At 37.3% G+C, this 17096-nt stretch overlaps 1 protein-coding gene across 1 annotated transcript in view; it reads right to left on the bottom strand.

Moving 5' to 3' along the window:
- Positions 1 to 1449: 1449 nt before the first annotated feature.
- Positions 1450 to 17096, bottom strand: part of DYNC2I1 (dynein 2 intermediate chain 1) — a 34441-nt gene continuing 18794 nt past the window's right edge. The window contains exons 13-24 of the mRNA XM_086741521.1: positions 16904 to 16998; positions 16450 to 16579; positions 15388 to 15560; positions 14689 to 14851; positions 11799 to 11912; positions 10999 to 11060; positions 7506 to 7557; positions 6647 to 6707; positions 6355 to 6451; positions 5963 to 6094; positions 4173 to 4396; positions 1450 to 3048 (exon numbers count right to left, since the gene is read on the bottom strand). Of these exons, the coding sequence (XP_086597647.1) occupies positions 2877 to 3048; positions 4173 to 4396; positions 5963 to 6094; positions 6355 to 6451; positions 6647 to 6707; positions 7506 to 7557; positions 10999 to 11060; positions 11799 to 11912; positions 14689 to 14851; positions 15388 to 15560; positions 16450 to 16579; positions 16904 to 16998 (1475 nt within the window). The 3' untranslated portion in view covers positions 1450 to 2876. The remainder of the gene's footprint in view (positions 3049 to 4172; positions 4397 to 5962; positions 6095 to 6354; positions 6452 to 6646; positions 6708 to 7505; positions 7558 to 10998; positions 11061 to 11798; positions 11913 to 14688; positions 14852 to 15387; positions 15561 to 16449; positions 16580 to 16903; positions 16999 to 17096) is intronic.

The raw sequence follows: 17096 nt of genomic DNA, 5'->3' as shown, positions 1-17096 counted from the left end.
TCTGGTACAAAAGAAGAATCATGCTATTCCTGTTCTCCCAAGCTCTATTGCAAATACAGGCTGACAGGTTAATAAAAGCATTTCTAAACAGTTGTAAGAAATCAGCCATCTGATTCAAGAACTCTGTTCCTCAGTTAACTTATTATTCAGCTACTGCAAACTTCATTTTCCCATCTGTGAAATGACAAAATCCAACAAAAATAACATTTATGCTATAAATAGAAAAGGCTTTCAAAGCACGTTCATAAAGTGGAAAATAAAAACAGAAGTTTATCCAAAACTTTCTGGCATTTTGCATATTTAAAATTTTTCAGTCTTGCTGCCAGGATTTGTCGGCTAAAGAGCAAGAGGTTATATTTTATAAAAGTTTTTAATATGGGTGGATAGTGATTCAACTTTTATATAATTTGAATCACAAGTCTCTATTATATGATTCAGTTAATTTCAACTACAGTTCATACCGTTAAGAATACATATTCTTCCAAAACTACAAACAGGTGGGAAAAAGTGCATTTCTTTGGGCTGTTTTAAATGATTCATGATAGAAGCATTGACATCCTGTATAAAGATCATTCAATAAAATGCGCGTGCATATGCACACATATCAGAGCTACTGGTAAAAATGATATGGATATGAAAATACTTTGGAATTAACAGTGAACTTTTTTCCTTTCACATACAGAGTCTCATTTTTAATTAACTATGTTGTTGTTTTTGTATGAAACATGTAAAATCCAATACCTTATGTTAACAATATGAACTTGGCAATCATTAGAAATAGCTGATGGAAATGTAAATATTTTGTTTGAAACTATTTTGTAAGTCCTTATGCATTAAATGCTTTCCTTGTATTGTGGCCCACCAATAGTTTGCACTTTTCTGATCAGATACATGCTCAAAAACGGTTACATCCATACGTCCAACTGCTAAGATCACATGCAGCGTCACTCTAATGGTCTGCATTTACCCAGCGACACAACACACAGAAGAGCAGCGAGTTCTACACATTTTGTCCTCACATTGTCACAACAGCAGCTGTCAGCACAGGGTACATTTATATTTTTACATTAGCTTGCAGTTCAAGAGAGAAAACTCACCTTTTCTGCAAGAAACACAGGCCCAGTGCAGAAACTGACTCACACTCAGCTCTCCAGGCATTACAAGCGTAACCGGCCCAAAATACGTGGATCTTTGAACTCAAGCATACCTGTCAACAGCAGCATAAAAGTAGCAACACTTACTTCTTGTGTGAAGGCTGACACTATTTTTTCTTTTTGCGTATTGGAAAAAACCCACCAGGACTGCACACAGTGCAAGGAAGAAAAACGGCAGCCCTTTGTTGACAATTTCCATGTGCAAAAGCGGCTACAGCAAGAAAATTCAGGACTGTGAGTCCTGAAAGTGATGAAATGATTATAAGAAAGAGATTTCTTTCAGAAGACTGCTGTAATTTCAAAGCTTAATTTTGATGTTAAATTGGGGGGAAGGAGTGGTGAAGTGTGTGCCTCTCTCTTTGAGAGCGAATGAAAGATTTGGGTTTGTTTTTTTTACTATAGGTTTCAGTAGTGACATCCTGTTACCTACTGCAGAAAGTACCTGCCATTTCTTCTTTATCTGGATTTCTAAAGCTATTCTAATTTAACTTAAAGTGTATTTTATTACCCTATAATAAAAGGATAGTGAAAATGGTCTCTGAAATACGCATCTCTGACAGTTCACTGGGCTTTCTGGATTGCAGCTGCTGCTTTTGAGGAAAGGGGAACATGCAACGGACTACAACAGACTCATCCCTGAAGTGGAGTACGGTGTTTATAGAAGGCACTCATTTTTTACTGCTTGTGACTTGGCACCATCATGTGGCCACTCTGAGTTTGCTCAATTTAAAGTAAAATTTACATAGAAAAATATTTGCAATTAATTAATTAGAATTCCCAAATTACTTCAGTCTATTTTTAGAAAGACATGGTATGGATCTTAAATATATGTTCACTAAATTCTGAACACATTGTCTTCCAATTGTCCTTTTTTCCCCAAATCCATGCTCATTTAACATGGTTTCCTTCACGATCTTTAAATCAGAAGTTGTTAGGCTACAAAAGTTAAAGACATTTTCAGTACTTGGTCTTGGCTCAAACTTTACCAACAACAATATATAAAAATTGCAATAATATTATAGACAACTATTCTCTTCCTCACTACAAGAGCTTTGGAAATTATTTGCAGGATTAAACAGGTCAATATTTTCTGTTTTACGTTAGAAATCCCAAAGGATTTAGGATTTCACTAAATCTCACAAGCATATCGTTTACATAGTTTGATCCAAACAGGTAGTGTACGTATCAGGACAACTTGCAGAAGTTGCAAATTTCAGGGTCAAAATCAGAAGTAAGATATCAGGCAATGTAAATTTGTATTCTGGAATGTTTGCATAATGTTTTAGGTACATAGAAGAAAGTTTTACCAAGTGTCAGCGTGTAAAAGGTCCAGAGATAGAAGTCTCCATGCATTCAGGTTGCACAACTATATGCTCACCAGACAAAAGATTGCTGTCATTTACTTCAGAGCGGAATAAAGAGAACCAGTAGTGTAATTCATAGGAATATTTTTTTCAGTTTTTTTTTTGAAAATACATACATCTAGAGTACTTTCAATAATGAAATACAGATAATCATCTTTTTTAGTACAATATTACTAAATTTGGTTCTGCCATTTTAATGATAAAATATATTGTTTCAGCTGAAATATCGTATTAATATTCTTTAAAATATACACAATTTATATACAAATACAAAATTACATTACAAAGCTTTTAATTATAGACAAAAATAATCTAAATATTTTGCAATAATTTGTACACCCAGACAGGTGTATAATTTCTAAAAAGACTGCAATAAAATCAAATTTAGTTTTTCAGATTCCTCAGGCTGAGGTAATGCCCACTTCTTCTTCACATACTGAATGTCTATCTGTCCAGATTCTTTGGCCAGCGCAATTCCTAACAATCCATTTGTTTTTTCTGGTTCTCCCAGTAGAGCCATAGTAACGACACTGAAATCAAAAGAACGTGGGAACATTTTTTTAATTGAGACAAAATCAATAGAAATTGGTGTTTTCAAATGTATTTTTAGCAGCTTACTTATATTTAACTGATTCCTTTTTTTTTCTGCTCATCACAGTGCAATATTCCTCACTATTTGAAGTCCCAGCATGACCTTTAGCTTTTCACCAGTTCCAATCATTTAATGTAAATATAACAAGCAATTCTTCCCCTGTTCATAGATTCCATCATCAGTTTCTAATAATGAATTTAAAATTATTTCAAGCTTGTAAAAATGAACTATGTTTTATGGTATTTTCCAGTACAGTGTAACAACTTTAAAAATTATATTTTTCTCTCTGAAAAGTAGGAGCACTTTCCTATAGTTTACAAGACCACAAGGAAAACTTTTAGTTAGAGGGACATTCACCAAGACTAACTTAAGCCTACGGAAGACAGTCTCCCAAAAGGCTCCCATCAGGAAGGAAAGAGAATCCTCAAGACTATAATTCAGAAAGGCTAAATTAAACTTCTTTTCTCCATCAATCTACAGGACACCCAGACCTCTACACTAACTACAGGAACAGTATTGTGAGTCTTGGTGAACACAGGCTAGCCAAAAATATTCTTGTTTACTTTGAGACAATTAACACAATGTATTTCTTTATATTAGTAACCCTACTATATATAGGCATTTTAAAACGTTATGTTATGACATGTCCAACATATCTTGCCTATTTTAGTAGTTGATCATGATCCAGCAAAGCTATCTTTGAACTTAAGCAGTCCAGTGATTTTAGTGGGAACAAAATCTTTCTCTTCATATAAACAGCAACTGCTCCACGTACAGATATCTGTCCCAACTGATAACACTGTACCTGCCCGTTGCTTTATACTAAGATTGTTTCTCCATTATCAGACAGTATAAAATAGTACGGAAATAAGGATCAATTAAATTTTAGCTCACTATAATCTCTTTCCACACCTCCAACAGTTTAAAAAAATACCGTTACAAAAATAAACTCTAATGAAGATTTAATTTCAAGCAAAAGAACCCATTCAAACTCTAATCAAAATATAAATTATAATAATATTTAATATTTTGTTAAAAAACAGAGTAATGTAATGTACTTACTTCTCTGATGTAATAGTCTGCTTTGCCACAGGCAACAAGTCATTTTCCAGAAGATCCCAAATGTAAATGTTAGATGATGCATCCAGGACAAAAAACACAGCGGGTCTTGTTAAAGCCCACTGCAGGGCAACAACTGGCTGGCCATTTGTGCTGTCATTCCACTGCATGAGGGGATACTCTGATGTCATTTGGTGTAATCTAATACTTCCATCTGAACAGCCAACCTATATCACAGTAAAAAAAGAAAATACTTCTGGGAACAAAACAAACTAAGCAGGACAAAAATTGCAATTAAATTATTGAGAATATCAGGCATATAAATAAAATTAGTAACCTGACTCAAGCGGAACTTCTCTCTCATATCTCACTCTATGGACTATGTAGATTTTAACTTCCAATGTAAATTTTAGTTCAAAAGCAGTAACTCTGTACTGAGCATACTAATCTAATCTATTAATCTTGGTCTCCGTTGCCTATTTAAAAAAAAAGTTCTGAAACTATCAGCTTCACTAATACCATGATCCACCAGAATTTGACACTGATCTGAACTGGGGCAAGGTTAGAGCCTGAAGACCAATTCAGACAGCTACTTAGCGACACGTCATCTGTGAAACCAGGAATAGCTTTCAGAAGGACAGGCTGTGCTTAACAGTATAATGATATTAAACTCATTCATCATGAACAGCTAAATCCAAAGACAGGCAGATGTCACTCCTTCCAGGTATTTTGTTATAACCTTTGTCTTGTCTAGTATAGCATCTACAAGTTTGCAGTACAAAAGAAACTGTTCTATGAAAACAGGAAAGAACTTACTCTTAATACCCTAGGCCATCTCTAAATCAGGAAGACTTCCTAGGATTTTCAAATAATGATTAATTTTTACAGTGACTCTGCAAATTGTGCTTACATTGCACTTACATTCAAAAAGACGCGGCAGATACAAACTTGTAGGTATCAGTATCACTCTAAATAAAGGCATTTGGGAAAAAAAGTAAGAACATCCACAATGGTAAAATAAAGTTCTGATTGTGCAATGGTGATGCAAAATACATACACTGTAGCCAAACACATGAATTTTGTACCTCAGGCAATCTCAATGAAATAATGTAAACCACAACAAATTTAGCAAGAAAGCATTTTTTAAGAGAGGATTAAGTACAAATATATGCAGGGATAAGCAGACAGTAAATCCTACTAGAGTTATATCCAACCTGCACTGAATAAACTTTCAAAAGGGAGACAAATAAAAGCAGTGGGTGTGTCAGTATGAACTGCTGAGGGCAGATTTGAACACTCAGGAGGTGTACACTGCCTGGCATACCCTGAGGGCTTCTCAGCAGGCTAGCTGCAAAGTCATGATGTATAGAGGAAAGGAAGGCAGGGGATGCCCAGAGATGCCCCGCAGACTTTTCTTTCACAGTGATACATGTATCTTGTCTCCAAAATGATTATATCACTAAGAGATGTACGATAGGAGTGAGAAATAGCTGGGGCTTCATTCACAGCAGAAGACCCACTAGCAATGCTGAATTTCAGTAAAAACAAAGAGTAAGTTACAAAAGTAATGCCTGCAGTGAGATTGCCATTTGTTTCCGTGAGCCACGTGCTCCATCTTTCACATAAGCAAAGTTCTAACAACCAGGGCACAATTTGTTGCCACCCTTCACGGCATAATCGGAATTAGTGAGGTAAATCAACTATCACACCTAGTTAAATATGTCAAACTAGAAATATTCCTTCAGTAAGAAATAAAGAAATGAAACTTGTACTGTATTAAAATGTTCTCATACCAAAAACAGTGGCTTTCCAAAAGGGAAGAAATCAATTGCACTGATGCTTATTGACCTTAGTCCACTCTCCTGGGGTCTGAATAGCTTTGGATAAACTTTTGAATCATGTCTCGTACCATGGCCTACCAGACCCTACAAACAATACAAAGAAAATTAATTAAACAAAAGAAAACAAAATTTGCATTACCAGTATTACAAGAAAAAGTTCAATTATTCACAGAGCTGTTACTTTAAAAGACCTTTAACAGCTAACAAATTTTAATAGCTAACAGATTTTAATAATAGTCTCAAATTATAAATTTCATACACAGTCTACCGTAAAATTCCAAGTAAATGGGGTAGCTTCCAAAACAAAAAAATAACAATGAAATGAATTTTACCACATTACTCACAATGTTTGTTCCAACAATGAAATGATTAGGATCAGACGACAGAAATTTAATAGTCAGCATTTGGGGCATTCTCTGGCGTACATCCTTTGGGAAAAGGCTAGGAAAAACATAATCATAAAATATACAGAAAGTCTTGATCTAAAATGTCTATTAATAGCTCTAGGAAAAATATGCATAAAAAAAAGACTAATGAAAATATTGTTAAATATATAACAGTAATTTAATAAAGTATAGGAAAAATTAGCTTTGTGAGATATAGACATGTAAAATCTGAATGCCCCTCTTTCCTTACCTGTTATTTAACTCCATAGTAGAACTATGTACCAACTTCACTTTCCCTCCAGGAATTAAACCTAAAATTTATAAAATAATTGATTAAACTGATTTAAGCACCTTGCATTAAGAAAGCACTATCATCAAATTAAAATTAACCTAATAAATAAAAGGACACTTCATGATTAATTTTTGTATTGTATATAGCTCTTGCTATGTAAGAATCTTACATAGAATCAGAGAATCACAGAATGGTTTGGGTTGGAAGGGACCTTTAAAGGCCATCTAGTCCAACCCCATTGCAAGGAGCAGGGACATCCCCGACTAGATCGGGTTGCTCAGAGCCCCCTCCAGCCTGGCCTTGAACGTTTCCAGGGATGGGGCCTCCACCACCTCTCTGGGCAACCTGTTCCAGTGTTCCAGGACACTCTTCCAGTGTTTTTCTCACAGTATATTAAGTACCTTACCCAAGAGAGAACTTTCAGGACAATTATCAAATTGGAGATACAGGTAACAACAAAAGCATTGTAACAGATTTGGTTAAAACTAAAGAAAGAACAAGAGGATGGAGAAGAACATAAAATCTCATATTGTTTGAAAAAAAAAAAGCTGTTGAGGACATAGAAATCTGCTTTGACATTATAAGAAATGTGGTTGTCTGTGGTGGCAATTACCAATACAGAATTAGCAGATACCTCCCATGATACCTAACCAATAACCCCAAATATCAGATATATGTCCTATTCAGAATGAATCCATTCCTCAGAAATTTTGCCTTCTAAACTATCTTTTTGTCATCACTGACTCTTCCTCGCTCTTCTAACTTCATAATCGCAAAACTCAAGCACTTTATTCTGCCTCTAAAGTACAGTACTCACCTAAATCAGTTTGTGAACCAGCTAAGTCCACTTTTTGTAATTCAACAACTACCTGAAAAGCAATATTTAACATTAATAAGCAATAAATATTTACCAGACTTTACATTTTTTTAACTAACTGTAAGAACGTATGACATAACTCTAAAGGAGCATATAGATAGGTAGGTCTAACACTGCAATGATTACAAGGAGATTCTCTACTCCCTGTCAAACTCTGCAATGCTAAAAAATAGCTTCACATGCCTGCTGGAAAGTGGGGAAGTTAGATGCCAACTAGCAATTAAGTATAGACTATTTTTTTTTTGTGTGGTTGGTCACAAAAAAAATTACCTGAAACCCCCAAATAAGGAATTGTAATGCACTTCCTGTGCTTGTCACTATTCACAAAATATAAAGGGTAGATCATTTGGCCTGAATCTTTTGCTACTAAAGTAACTTAGAGTTTTAAGGGACTTAACTAGTGACACAGAAGGGAAATACTTTCATCTCCTTATTATGCACTGAGCCATTCAGTTTCTCAAGCAAGATCTATTCTGATGCAAACAACAGGTTCAGCAGCTGGACCAGTGCTGCATCAGAAAAAGACTGAAAACATCCGATAGAAAGAAGAGTTGTCAGGACAGTAATCAGAATCATAGAATGGTTTGGGTTGGAAGGGACCTTTAAAGGCCATCTAGTCCAACACCCCTGCAAGGAGCAGGGACATCTCCAAACAAATCAGGTTGCTCAGAGCCCGATTCAACCCAGCTTTCAACATCTCCAGGGGTAGGGCATCCACCACCTCTTTGGGCAACCTGTTCCAGTGCTTCACCACCTTCATCATACAAAATTTCTTCCTTATGTCTAGTCTAAATCTACCCTCTTTTAGTTTAAAACCATTACTACTTGTCCTATAGCAACAGGCCCTGCTGAAGAGTTTGTCCCCATCTCTCTTATAGGCCCTCTTTCAGTACTGGAAAGTTGCAATAAGCTCTCCCCAGAGCCTTCTCTTCTCCAAACTGAACAGCCGCAACCCTCTCAGCTTGTGCTCAGAGTAGAGGCGCTCCAGCCCTCTGATCATTTTTGTGGCCCTCCTCTGGACCTGCTCCAACAGGTCCATGTCTTTCCCGTGCTGAGGGCTCCAAAGCTGGAAGCAGTACTGCAGGTGGGGTCTCACCAGAATGGAGGAGAAGCGGAGAATCACCTCCCTCAACCTGCTGGCTATATTTCTTTTGATGCAGCCCAGGATACGGTTGGCCTTCTGGGCTGTGAGCGCATATTGACGGCTCACGTCCAGCTTTTCATCCACCAGTACCCCCGAGTCCTTCTCGGCAGGGCTGCTCTCAATCCCTTCATTCCCCAGCCTGTATTGATACGGGGGATTGCCTGGACGCACTTGCACTTGGCCTTGTTGAACTTCATGAGGTTCACACGGGTGCACTTCTCAAGCTTGTCCATGTCGCTCTGGATGGCACCCCATCCCTCAGGTGTGTCAACCACACCAGTCAGCTTGATGTCGTCTGCAAACTTGCTGAGAGTGCACTTGATCCCACTGTCTATGCCATAGTTCCCAGGGTCCTTCTTTCTACTCTTTTTAAAAATAGGTGCAACATTTTCCTTTTCCCAGTCACTGAGGACCTCACCTGACTGCTATGACTTTTCAAATGTTATGGAGAGTTGTTTAGCAACTACGTCAGCCAGTTCCCTCAGGACTTTGGGATGCATCTTGTCAGGTCCCATAGACTTATAGAATCATAGAATCATAGAATGGTTAGGGTTGGAAGGGACCTTCAAAGGTCATCTAGTCCAACCCCCCTGCAAGGAGCAGGGACATCCCTGACTAGGTCAGGTTGCTCAGAGCCTCATCCAGCCTGGCCTTGAACGCTTCCAGAGATGGGGCCTCCACCACCTTTCTGGGCAACCTGTTCCAGTGTTCTATAACCCGCATCGTAAAAAAATTTTTCTTAATTTCCAATCTAAATCTACCCCCCTCTATTTTAAAACCATTACCTCTCGTCCTATCGCAACAGGCCCTACTAAACAGCCTTTCCCCATCTTTCTTGTAGGCCCCCTTGAGGTACTGGAAGACCACTATCAGGTCTCCCCGGAGCCTCCTCTTCTCCAGGCTGAACAGCCCCAACTCTCTCAGCCTGTCCTCATAAGAGAGGTGCTCCAGCCCTTTTATCATCTTCGTGGCCCTCCTATGGACCTTCTCCAACTGGTCCATGTCCTTCTTGTGCTGGGGGCTCAAGAACTGGACACAGTACTCCAGGTGGGGCCTCACCAGGGCAGAGTAGAGGGGGAGAATCACCTCCCTCGACCTGCTGGCCACGCTTCTCTTGATGCAGCCCAGGATGCAGTTGGCCTTTGCAAGGGCGCATTGCCTGCTCATGTTAAGCTTCTCATCCACCAGCACTCCCAAGTCCTTCTCCTCAGGGCTGCTCTCAATCCATTCCCTGCCCAGCCTGTATTTGTGCCTGGGATTGCCATGACCCAGGTGCAGGACCTTGCACTTGGCCTGGTTGAACTTCATGAGGTTGGCACGGGCCCACCTCTCCAGCCTGTCAAGGTCCTCAGGTGGTCACGAACCTGTTTTTCTCTTACCGTAGGAGGGATTTTACAGTCCCTCTCGTGCTGTCCGTCTACTTGAGAGGTGTGGGAAGACAGGTTGCCAGTAAAGACTGAGGCAAAAAAGTTCTTGAGTACCTTGGCCTTCTCCTCATTCGTTGCTACGAGTTTGCCAGTCTAGCTCGTAAGGGCGAGTATGCTTTCTTAGACCTTCCTTTTCTGGCTGACATACCTGCAGAAGCCCTTCTTATTATTCTTTGCATCCCTTGCCAAGTTCAGCTCCAGCCACGCCTTGGTCTTCCTGACCCCTCCTGCACAACAGATGTTGTCCCTACACTCTTCCCAGAATACCTGCTCCTGCTTCTACTGCCTGTGCATCTCCTTCTTGCCCTTTAGTTTCACCAGCAGGTCTCAATTCATCTATGCCAGTCTCTTGCCTTCCTTTCCCAATTTCTTACACGTGGGCATCAAGAGCAATAGACCTAGTGCTTACCTGCCTGTCATATTTAGGCAGGGTAATCTTATCCACAGATTTTTGTATTTTGCCTCCTGAACATTTATTTTATAAAAAAAATTAATGTCATTTCTCACATATATTCAGTACAGTCTCTGACACCACTGTGATTCAAATAAAATAAAGTAGGAGAATGAAAGAGGACAGAGGTCTATTATTCAATTAACAGAAATATGTGAATATATTCCTATGAATAGAACTACTGATTGACTGTTTTCACGAATTCATGTACCTGTTAATAGTTTTGCATAAGGATAACATTATGGCATTAGGAAGTCAGGTCAAAAGTCTTGAGAAGAATACGAACAAAATGGCTAGTGTGCTGTAGTGGGGAAATTCTCATCAGAAATCCTGGACTGTGTTGCTACATTGAAGAAGTATTTTATTATTCCATCACGTGATGCTCTCTCTTTTCATACATGTATTACTCACCCACATGTTGAGGACTCCATTTTCATCCACTGAAGCTATCTGAAATGGAGGGCCTGACATTTCTATGGAAGGAATAGTAGCAATTTATATTCATAGACTGAGCTGAACAATATCAAAGGATTCCTAGGTTAATACATTCTCCGAAACGTCTATGATCCACTCAACTGCATAAAAAAGGAAAGTGCTCTAATTTCACCAAAAAAGAAAAAAGCATGAAACTTGTATGTTCAGTTTGTCCTCCCAGAAAGGCAGATGATCTCTGTGTCTTTTAAAATGTCTGGATTCTGCATGGACTTTGGAACAGAACGTAAAATGCAATAGATGAAATCTTGTAAAACCTGCAATATGCAGCACATTTCATCAGACTACTATGGATTTCAAAGTGAAAATCTGCAATGGGAGTAATAACTGCCTGAGAATTTGAGGACATGAGGATTAAAGTTTCTTTGCAAAGGTTTAACTGATTTGGATAGGCTTTTCTGGACATTACAGAAAAACTAAGACTTCTCAAAAGGCAGTTTTTGAGTCAAAACTTGTTTTATCATGGAAGAACAAAATACCATCTTGAAAAGACATTATAACAAGCATGTACCCACATCTGATGTGAAACTGCACTGAATGAACATTACATAAAATTGAGAGCAGAGAATAAACATGAACGTTGTATGCAACTGATATTACAGACAATTTAAGAGACAGAATAAAAGTATAAACTGGATTTTGGCCACGATATATTTGTTTTACTAGATATGTAAATAAAGAGTCGGATGTATTGCTGCTTTCAAGAGCAGCTTACGTACCCTGCTGATAAGAGAGGCTTGAGAGCCCGTAGTTCTGATCAGCGTAGAGAGAGGCTGAGACAGGTTCCACTGCTAGTATAGGAGAGGTGTGGTTCACTGAGTTCAGGATGCCATCTGTAATTAAAGATAAGGAAAGGTAAACACTGTATTATTTTCAACAAAAACAACAACAAAGTGCTAATCACTTTTCAGCTTATGGAGAACGATGATTACAAAGAAAGAATGGCAAATAATGAACTTCATAAGGAATTACTTTTAAAAGTCTCAAATACAATACTGCAAACTGTTTCCTAAATTAACAAAATACTACTAGATAAATCAATGTTTCACCATTTGTATTTACTTCTCATTTTCCAAATGACTGCTGCACCATTTATGCCACTATACCAGACATTTCATTAAAATCTGCCATTTTGGGGCTACCATGAAAATAATTATGTTAATTTCAAGCTCCATAAACAACAGAAGCAGAAATAAGTCACAGCTTACTATAGAAAAGTCAAAAGTGAAGAAAAATTACTCTTACAAAATATTATTTTATAGAAAGTAACTACCCTGAAAAAAACAATTCACCACAAGAAAGTATGTATTTATCCTTTAATAAGATGTTAAAATAAATGTGTATTTAGAGCAATATCAAAAGGTGTTCTTTGTCAGAGACTCTTGATTCCTGGACTTGCCCTGCGCACTGAACTTACTTAATCTCATTTAAGACTAAAGGCATAAAGCTTCCTAAATATGCAGCATTAAAACCTGCTTGCCTATATAAGCAACTACACGAAACTGCATACATACATTTCTCTGTTTCATTGTGCAACACAAAAGCAAGAATCTTTGATCTACTAAAAAAATTTTAAATCTGTCAACAACCAAGTAATGTTTACTTTAACATGACTACTGCAATTAGATACACTTGTAAACAAAAGAAGATGTTGTGCAGGTGTGTGGTGTATATTTTTAGAAAAATAATAATACATGAGTGCAAGTTAAATGGTAGCCCACACACAAAAAAAGGAAAAATAGATAAAGGATGACTTATTTTGCAATAGTAAAATTATTTTTAGAAATATTGCTATGTGTTATTTTTCACTCTAGGGTACCACACAGTGCCAAGAAAAATGGCACTAATTCATAATTAAGATTGAGACAAATTAATGGCCAAACCACTGGTATGTACACCTCATTCCCAATCTCTCAACAAACAACTATATACATTGAAAACTTCAGTAAGATGCATGACTTGCTCCTCTATTTAAATTTGCAGTGACAAGCATTGTTAATAGGCATAAAGATCCATTCACTTCCATCCAATGCATAAAATTGTAAGGATCTCATACACTAATCCAAATGCAGAGCGAAGTACTTTGGATTGCATCTTCTAGTATGTCAGTTATGTCCTAAATAAACTTCTGCAACTTTTGAGTTTGTCACCCATGGATTACAAGAAAATTCACAAAAGCCTATGTTATTTCGATCATACACTAAGAGATCAGAAATGTAGAAAAAAAGGGAAATGCAAGCACAGGAAAATGTCAAAGGAGATCATCCAGAAGCACTTTTGAAAAATAAACTTTCTTCTCACTTCCCAGTACATGCGCAACACTAATGTAGGTCATATTGAAAGAATGCAACAAATTAATCTCACATTATATTTTGTTACTGTGCTTCTCTGCCACTAAGAATCTGGGAAGAGCATGCTATAGCTCCCAACTGGCCCCAGTGCTAGAGATCTTGCTCATGTGACAGGCTGGATGACAGAAAAATGTACGTCCAGGTTTTGTTCCAGTATGCAATCAATACATTTCTAAAGACAGCGAACCAGAGAGCTTTTGGGCCCCAAAGTTTGGTCACAGCTTCCGAATCCCTTCAACAAAAGACTGAAAATAACTGACTGCTAACTATGGAAGTTAGAATTCAACTTAGTCCATTATATAGATCACTTCTGACATTTAGCCTTCATACACTGCTTGTTTCCAATGATGTGATCCTGAAAATTATTCATATATGCTGAACCAACAGCATCATAAAAAGACAGCTGTATATGTAATGAAAACATGAAAAATTCGTAGATCTTACATTGCTACAATACTTGATAAATTGGCAATAAACAAGCACAATTCTGACTCAACTTTTAGTGCCTCTAGACAGAATCCAGAAGTGATAAAGTTACATAAGTGGAATTTTAGAAATGCATAAGGGTGAGATTCAGGCCAACGATTAAGACACTTATAATGGTATCTACAGTTAAGACACCTTAATATCTGTAAGTGAACTAAATCTAATCAACCCAATCAATCCAGCTAACCATTTACAGATATCTACATCAGGACGAGACGAATAGCTATCTAGATCCCACAGAGTTGCACTGCACTGATTCTAACAGAGGATACGCATGCATACACTTGGATACATACTTTGCATGCAACCTCATAGAAACATCAAGACTTAGGTGACAACTTGTACAGATTGTGACTTTTAAGTGACATTTGAAAAAGTGTTGTTTAAGATCTTAAATTACTTCAATTTACTTTTAAATACATGTTAATATATGTGTTTAGATGTAGATAAAAAAGAAATGTAGGCTACATTAAGGGAGATAAAACGATGAAAACTGATTAGGCTAATTATTTCAGACGAGGTAGTAGCTGAGTAGTCCGTTTTAATACTAAAATGCTCCTTAGGTTCTACATCTACATCTATTCTCACTGCTTGATGCATATTTAGTTGGCTTACATTCTTTACAGCTATTACTGATTGGCAATTTTTACTACACTAAATATAACACCTGAGCTGGCTAAAGTAGGCTATTGAGAGAGTGTTATTAGCAGGATTAGTAGTAGAATTGTTTCACTGCCCACAAAATGACTAATCCGAATGCACAGATACTGACCAGTGGAAAATGTTGGAACTCTAAATGTCCATTCAGTTTCACCGATTGTCGTATGAGGGTGCATTCTTGAGTCTTCTCGAAGATCCCACACCAACAATGAACCATCTATTGTTCCAGCAAATACTACTGTTGTTTTATTGGGACTAAAGCAGCAACATATCACCTGTAAAGCCGTAAAAATACACATGGTTGATATTATGAAAGAGACTAATGATTTCATAAGCTTGAAATACGTTTTTTCTTCCTAGGCATGCAAATCCAGAAAAGACAGCTTACAGGTGTTTATGGCAGAAGGACAACTTATTTAAAAGGGAAGCAGGATACAAGACTGTCAGTAGGTCTTCCTTTTTCAAGACAATTGTTGTGTAATCTGCATCTACTGACACAAAGCTGAAAGGGGTGATTCAACTGTATGATAGTGATGGGAAGAGAAAAGTCCTGACAACATATGAACCAGCTGTTTTCCTTCCATTCACTATTCAACCATGAAATGGAGTTAAAATTAAAAAAAAAACAAACCACCATCAGTACATTCTAGCACTGGAGGACAAAATGGAATGATAATAGCATTTGTTTTGCTCACCAGGCTCAAATGTGTTTCTCAAAATATGACATATTTTACAGCAAGACATGAAAACAGAATACACATAATAAAGCCATTTATTCAATGGGCAACTATACAATGCTACTAAAACATACCTCTGAGTCACATATTAAAACTTTCTGAGGACTGGAGGGCTGCCAGATGTTCCAAACACATATGATGCTTTTTCTGTTCAGCAAAACACTACCTGCCTTTTCAGGTAATCCATGAACAGAAAGTAGTGTCTGCCTCTGAACTTGAGAAGCATATAGGCAGGATATTTTTCGGTCTAAATCATTTAAAAAAATCAATAAAATAAAATAAATAAATAAAAAAGTAAGCTCACTGCAGATGAAAAAGCATATTTAGCTGCTATAACAACAACCAAAGAAGCTAAGATGTAATTGTGAAGAATATTTCTATTAAGAGTGGGTTGCTTTTAATGCTGTACAAGAGAAAAAGAGGCACTACAGAGGGATCCAAAAACATTAGAAGTAAAAAGCAAAAGGGAAGAGAGCCAGGAAGTCAATAGAATACTTATTCTGGGCATAAGCAAGCCAATCTGATCTGATGTCAGTATATACATCGAAAATTAAGCTAAGTCTCAAACAGGAAACAGCACAGGCCAGGCTTTTTCTGCTTCATGTCGTGTTCATGTTAGAACACATATGGTTTTGTGTCATAATAGGTCTTCCTAACATAATTACAAATGTTTTCTTTTTCATATTTCTTCTCATCTGAACTTTTAATGTTTATATAGGGAAGATACAGCTGCAGTTCAAATATATCAGGCTATATTCTCCCTGTTCAATAATCTTGTTTTATTTGCAACTTTGGCCCTACTCACAGCGTAAGAGCCTAAATTAAATGACACTCCTTGGGATGGCTCTTCAGCAACAGGGGCAAGAAATTACACCTAGGGCACCCTTGTGTCATGCTAATCACTGGTTATATTTCTGGTTTCACAGCAGCTAGGATGCTCTGATGTTCTGTATATGAAACCAAACTGCAGAGTTACAGCAAAATTAGCGCCATTAAAAGCAAAGTGGGCTTTATATCATCTATATACCCTGACATGTGCTGTTCGTACTTCAGTCAGGACAGAGAGCACGGTTATTTTGCATAAGGAAGAGGAGCACACACTGTATACTAAAAGCTGCAGAATAAAGTTCCCTTACCATGGAGGAATGGCTGGTTAGTATTTAACTCGAAACAGCTATCACTAATAGACAGACTGTTTTGTCGAGATCTTAGTTTCCACCTGGGTTGTGTTGCAACTTGATCTTCCTCTAGCAAAACAGCAATCACCTTTCAAACATAATTACATTTATAGAAATAAAAGGGTCATTTTATCTTTCAGCTTTGCTATATGTAACTTTCTAAAGTATGTGGATTAATTTAATAAACCTTTATCAACTCTCTTGTCAATTTTACATCTTTGCAAATATGGCTTTAGAGACACAAAAGTTACACAGCTCTGGTTCCATTCCTTTGCAGAGAGATTAATTCCACTGACAATGAGTATTATCTACGTAATTTATTTAAATTAGTCAGAACAAGTACTGTATGTGATCTATTACACTGTATACTTATACATGCAACTTATAAAGGATATGAAGTACATAGGCATACCTGGCAAGCAGATCGGAGGAAATTTGCTAATCTTTGTGAATCAACTTTAGTTGTTAGAGCTCCATTCATTGGCATATCCTGGCTATTTATGGGACCTAAGAAAAAAAACAAAAAACAACACCAAGTTCAAAGCTTCAAAGGGGAATTAATTAAGAAAACCGTAAGAACAATGTCATTTTTAAGCAAGAGGATA

This window comes from Chlamydotis macqueenii, chromosome 2 (genome assembly GCF_036417535.1).
Source record: "Chlamydotis macqueenii isolate bChlMac1 chromosome 2, bChlMac1.mat, whole genome shotgun sequence".
NCBI lineage: Eukaryota > Metazoa > Chordata > Aves > Otidiformes > Otididae > Chlamydotis > Chlamydotis macqueenii.
This window is presented reverse-complemented; position numbering and strand designations above follow the sequence as displayed.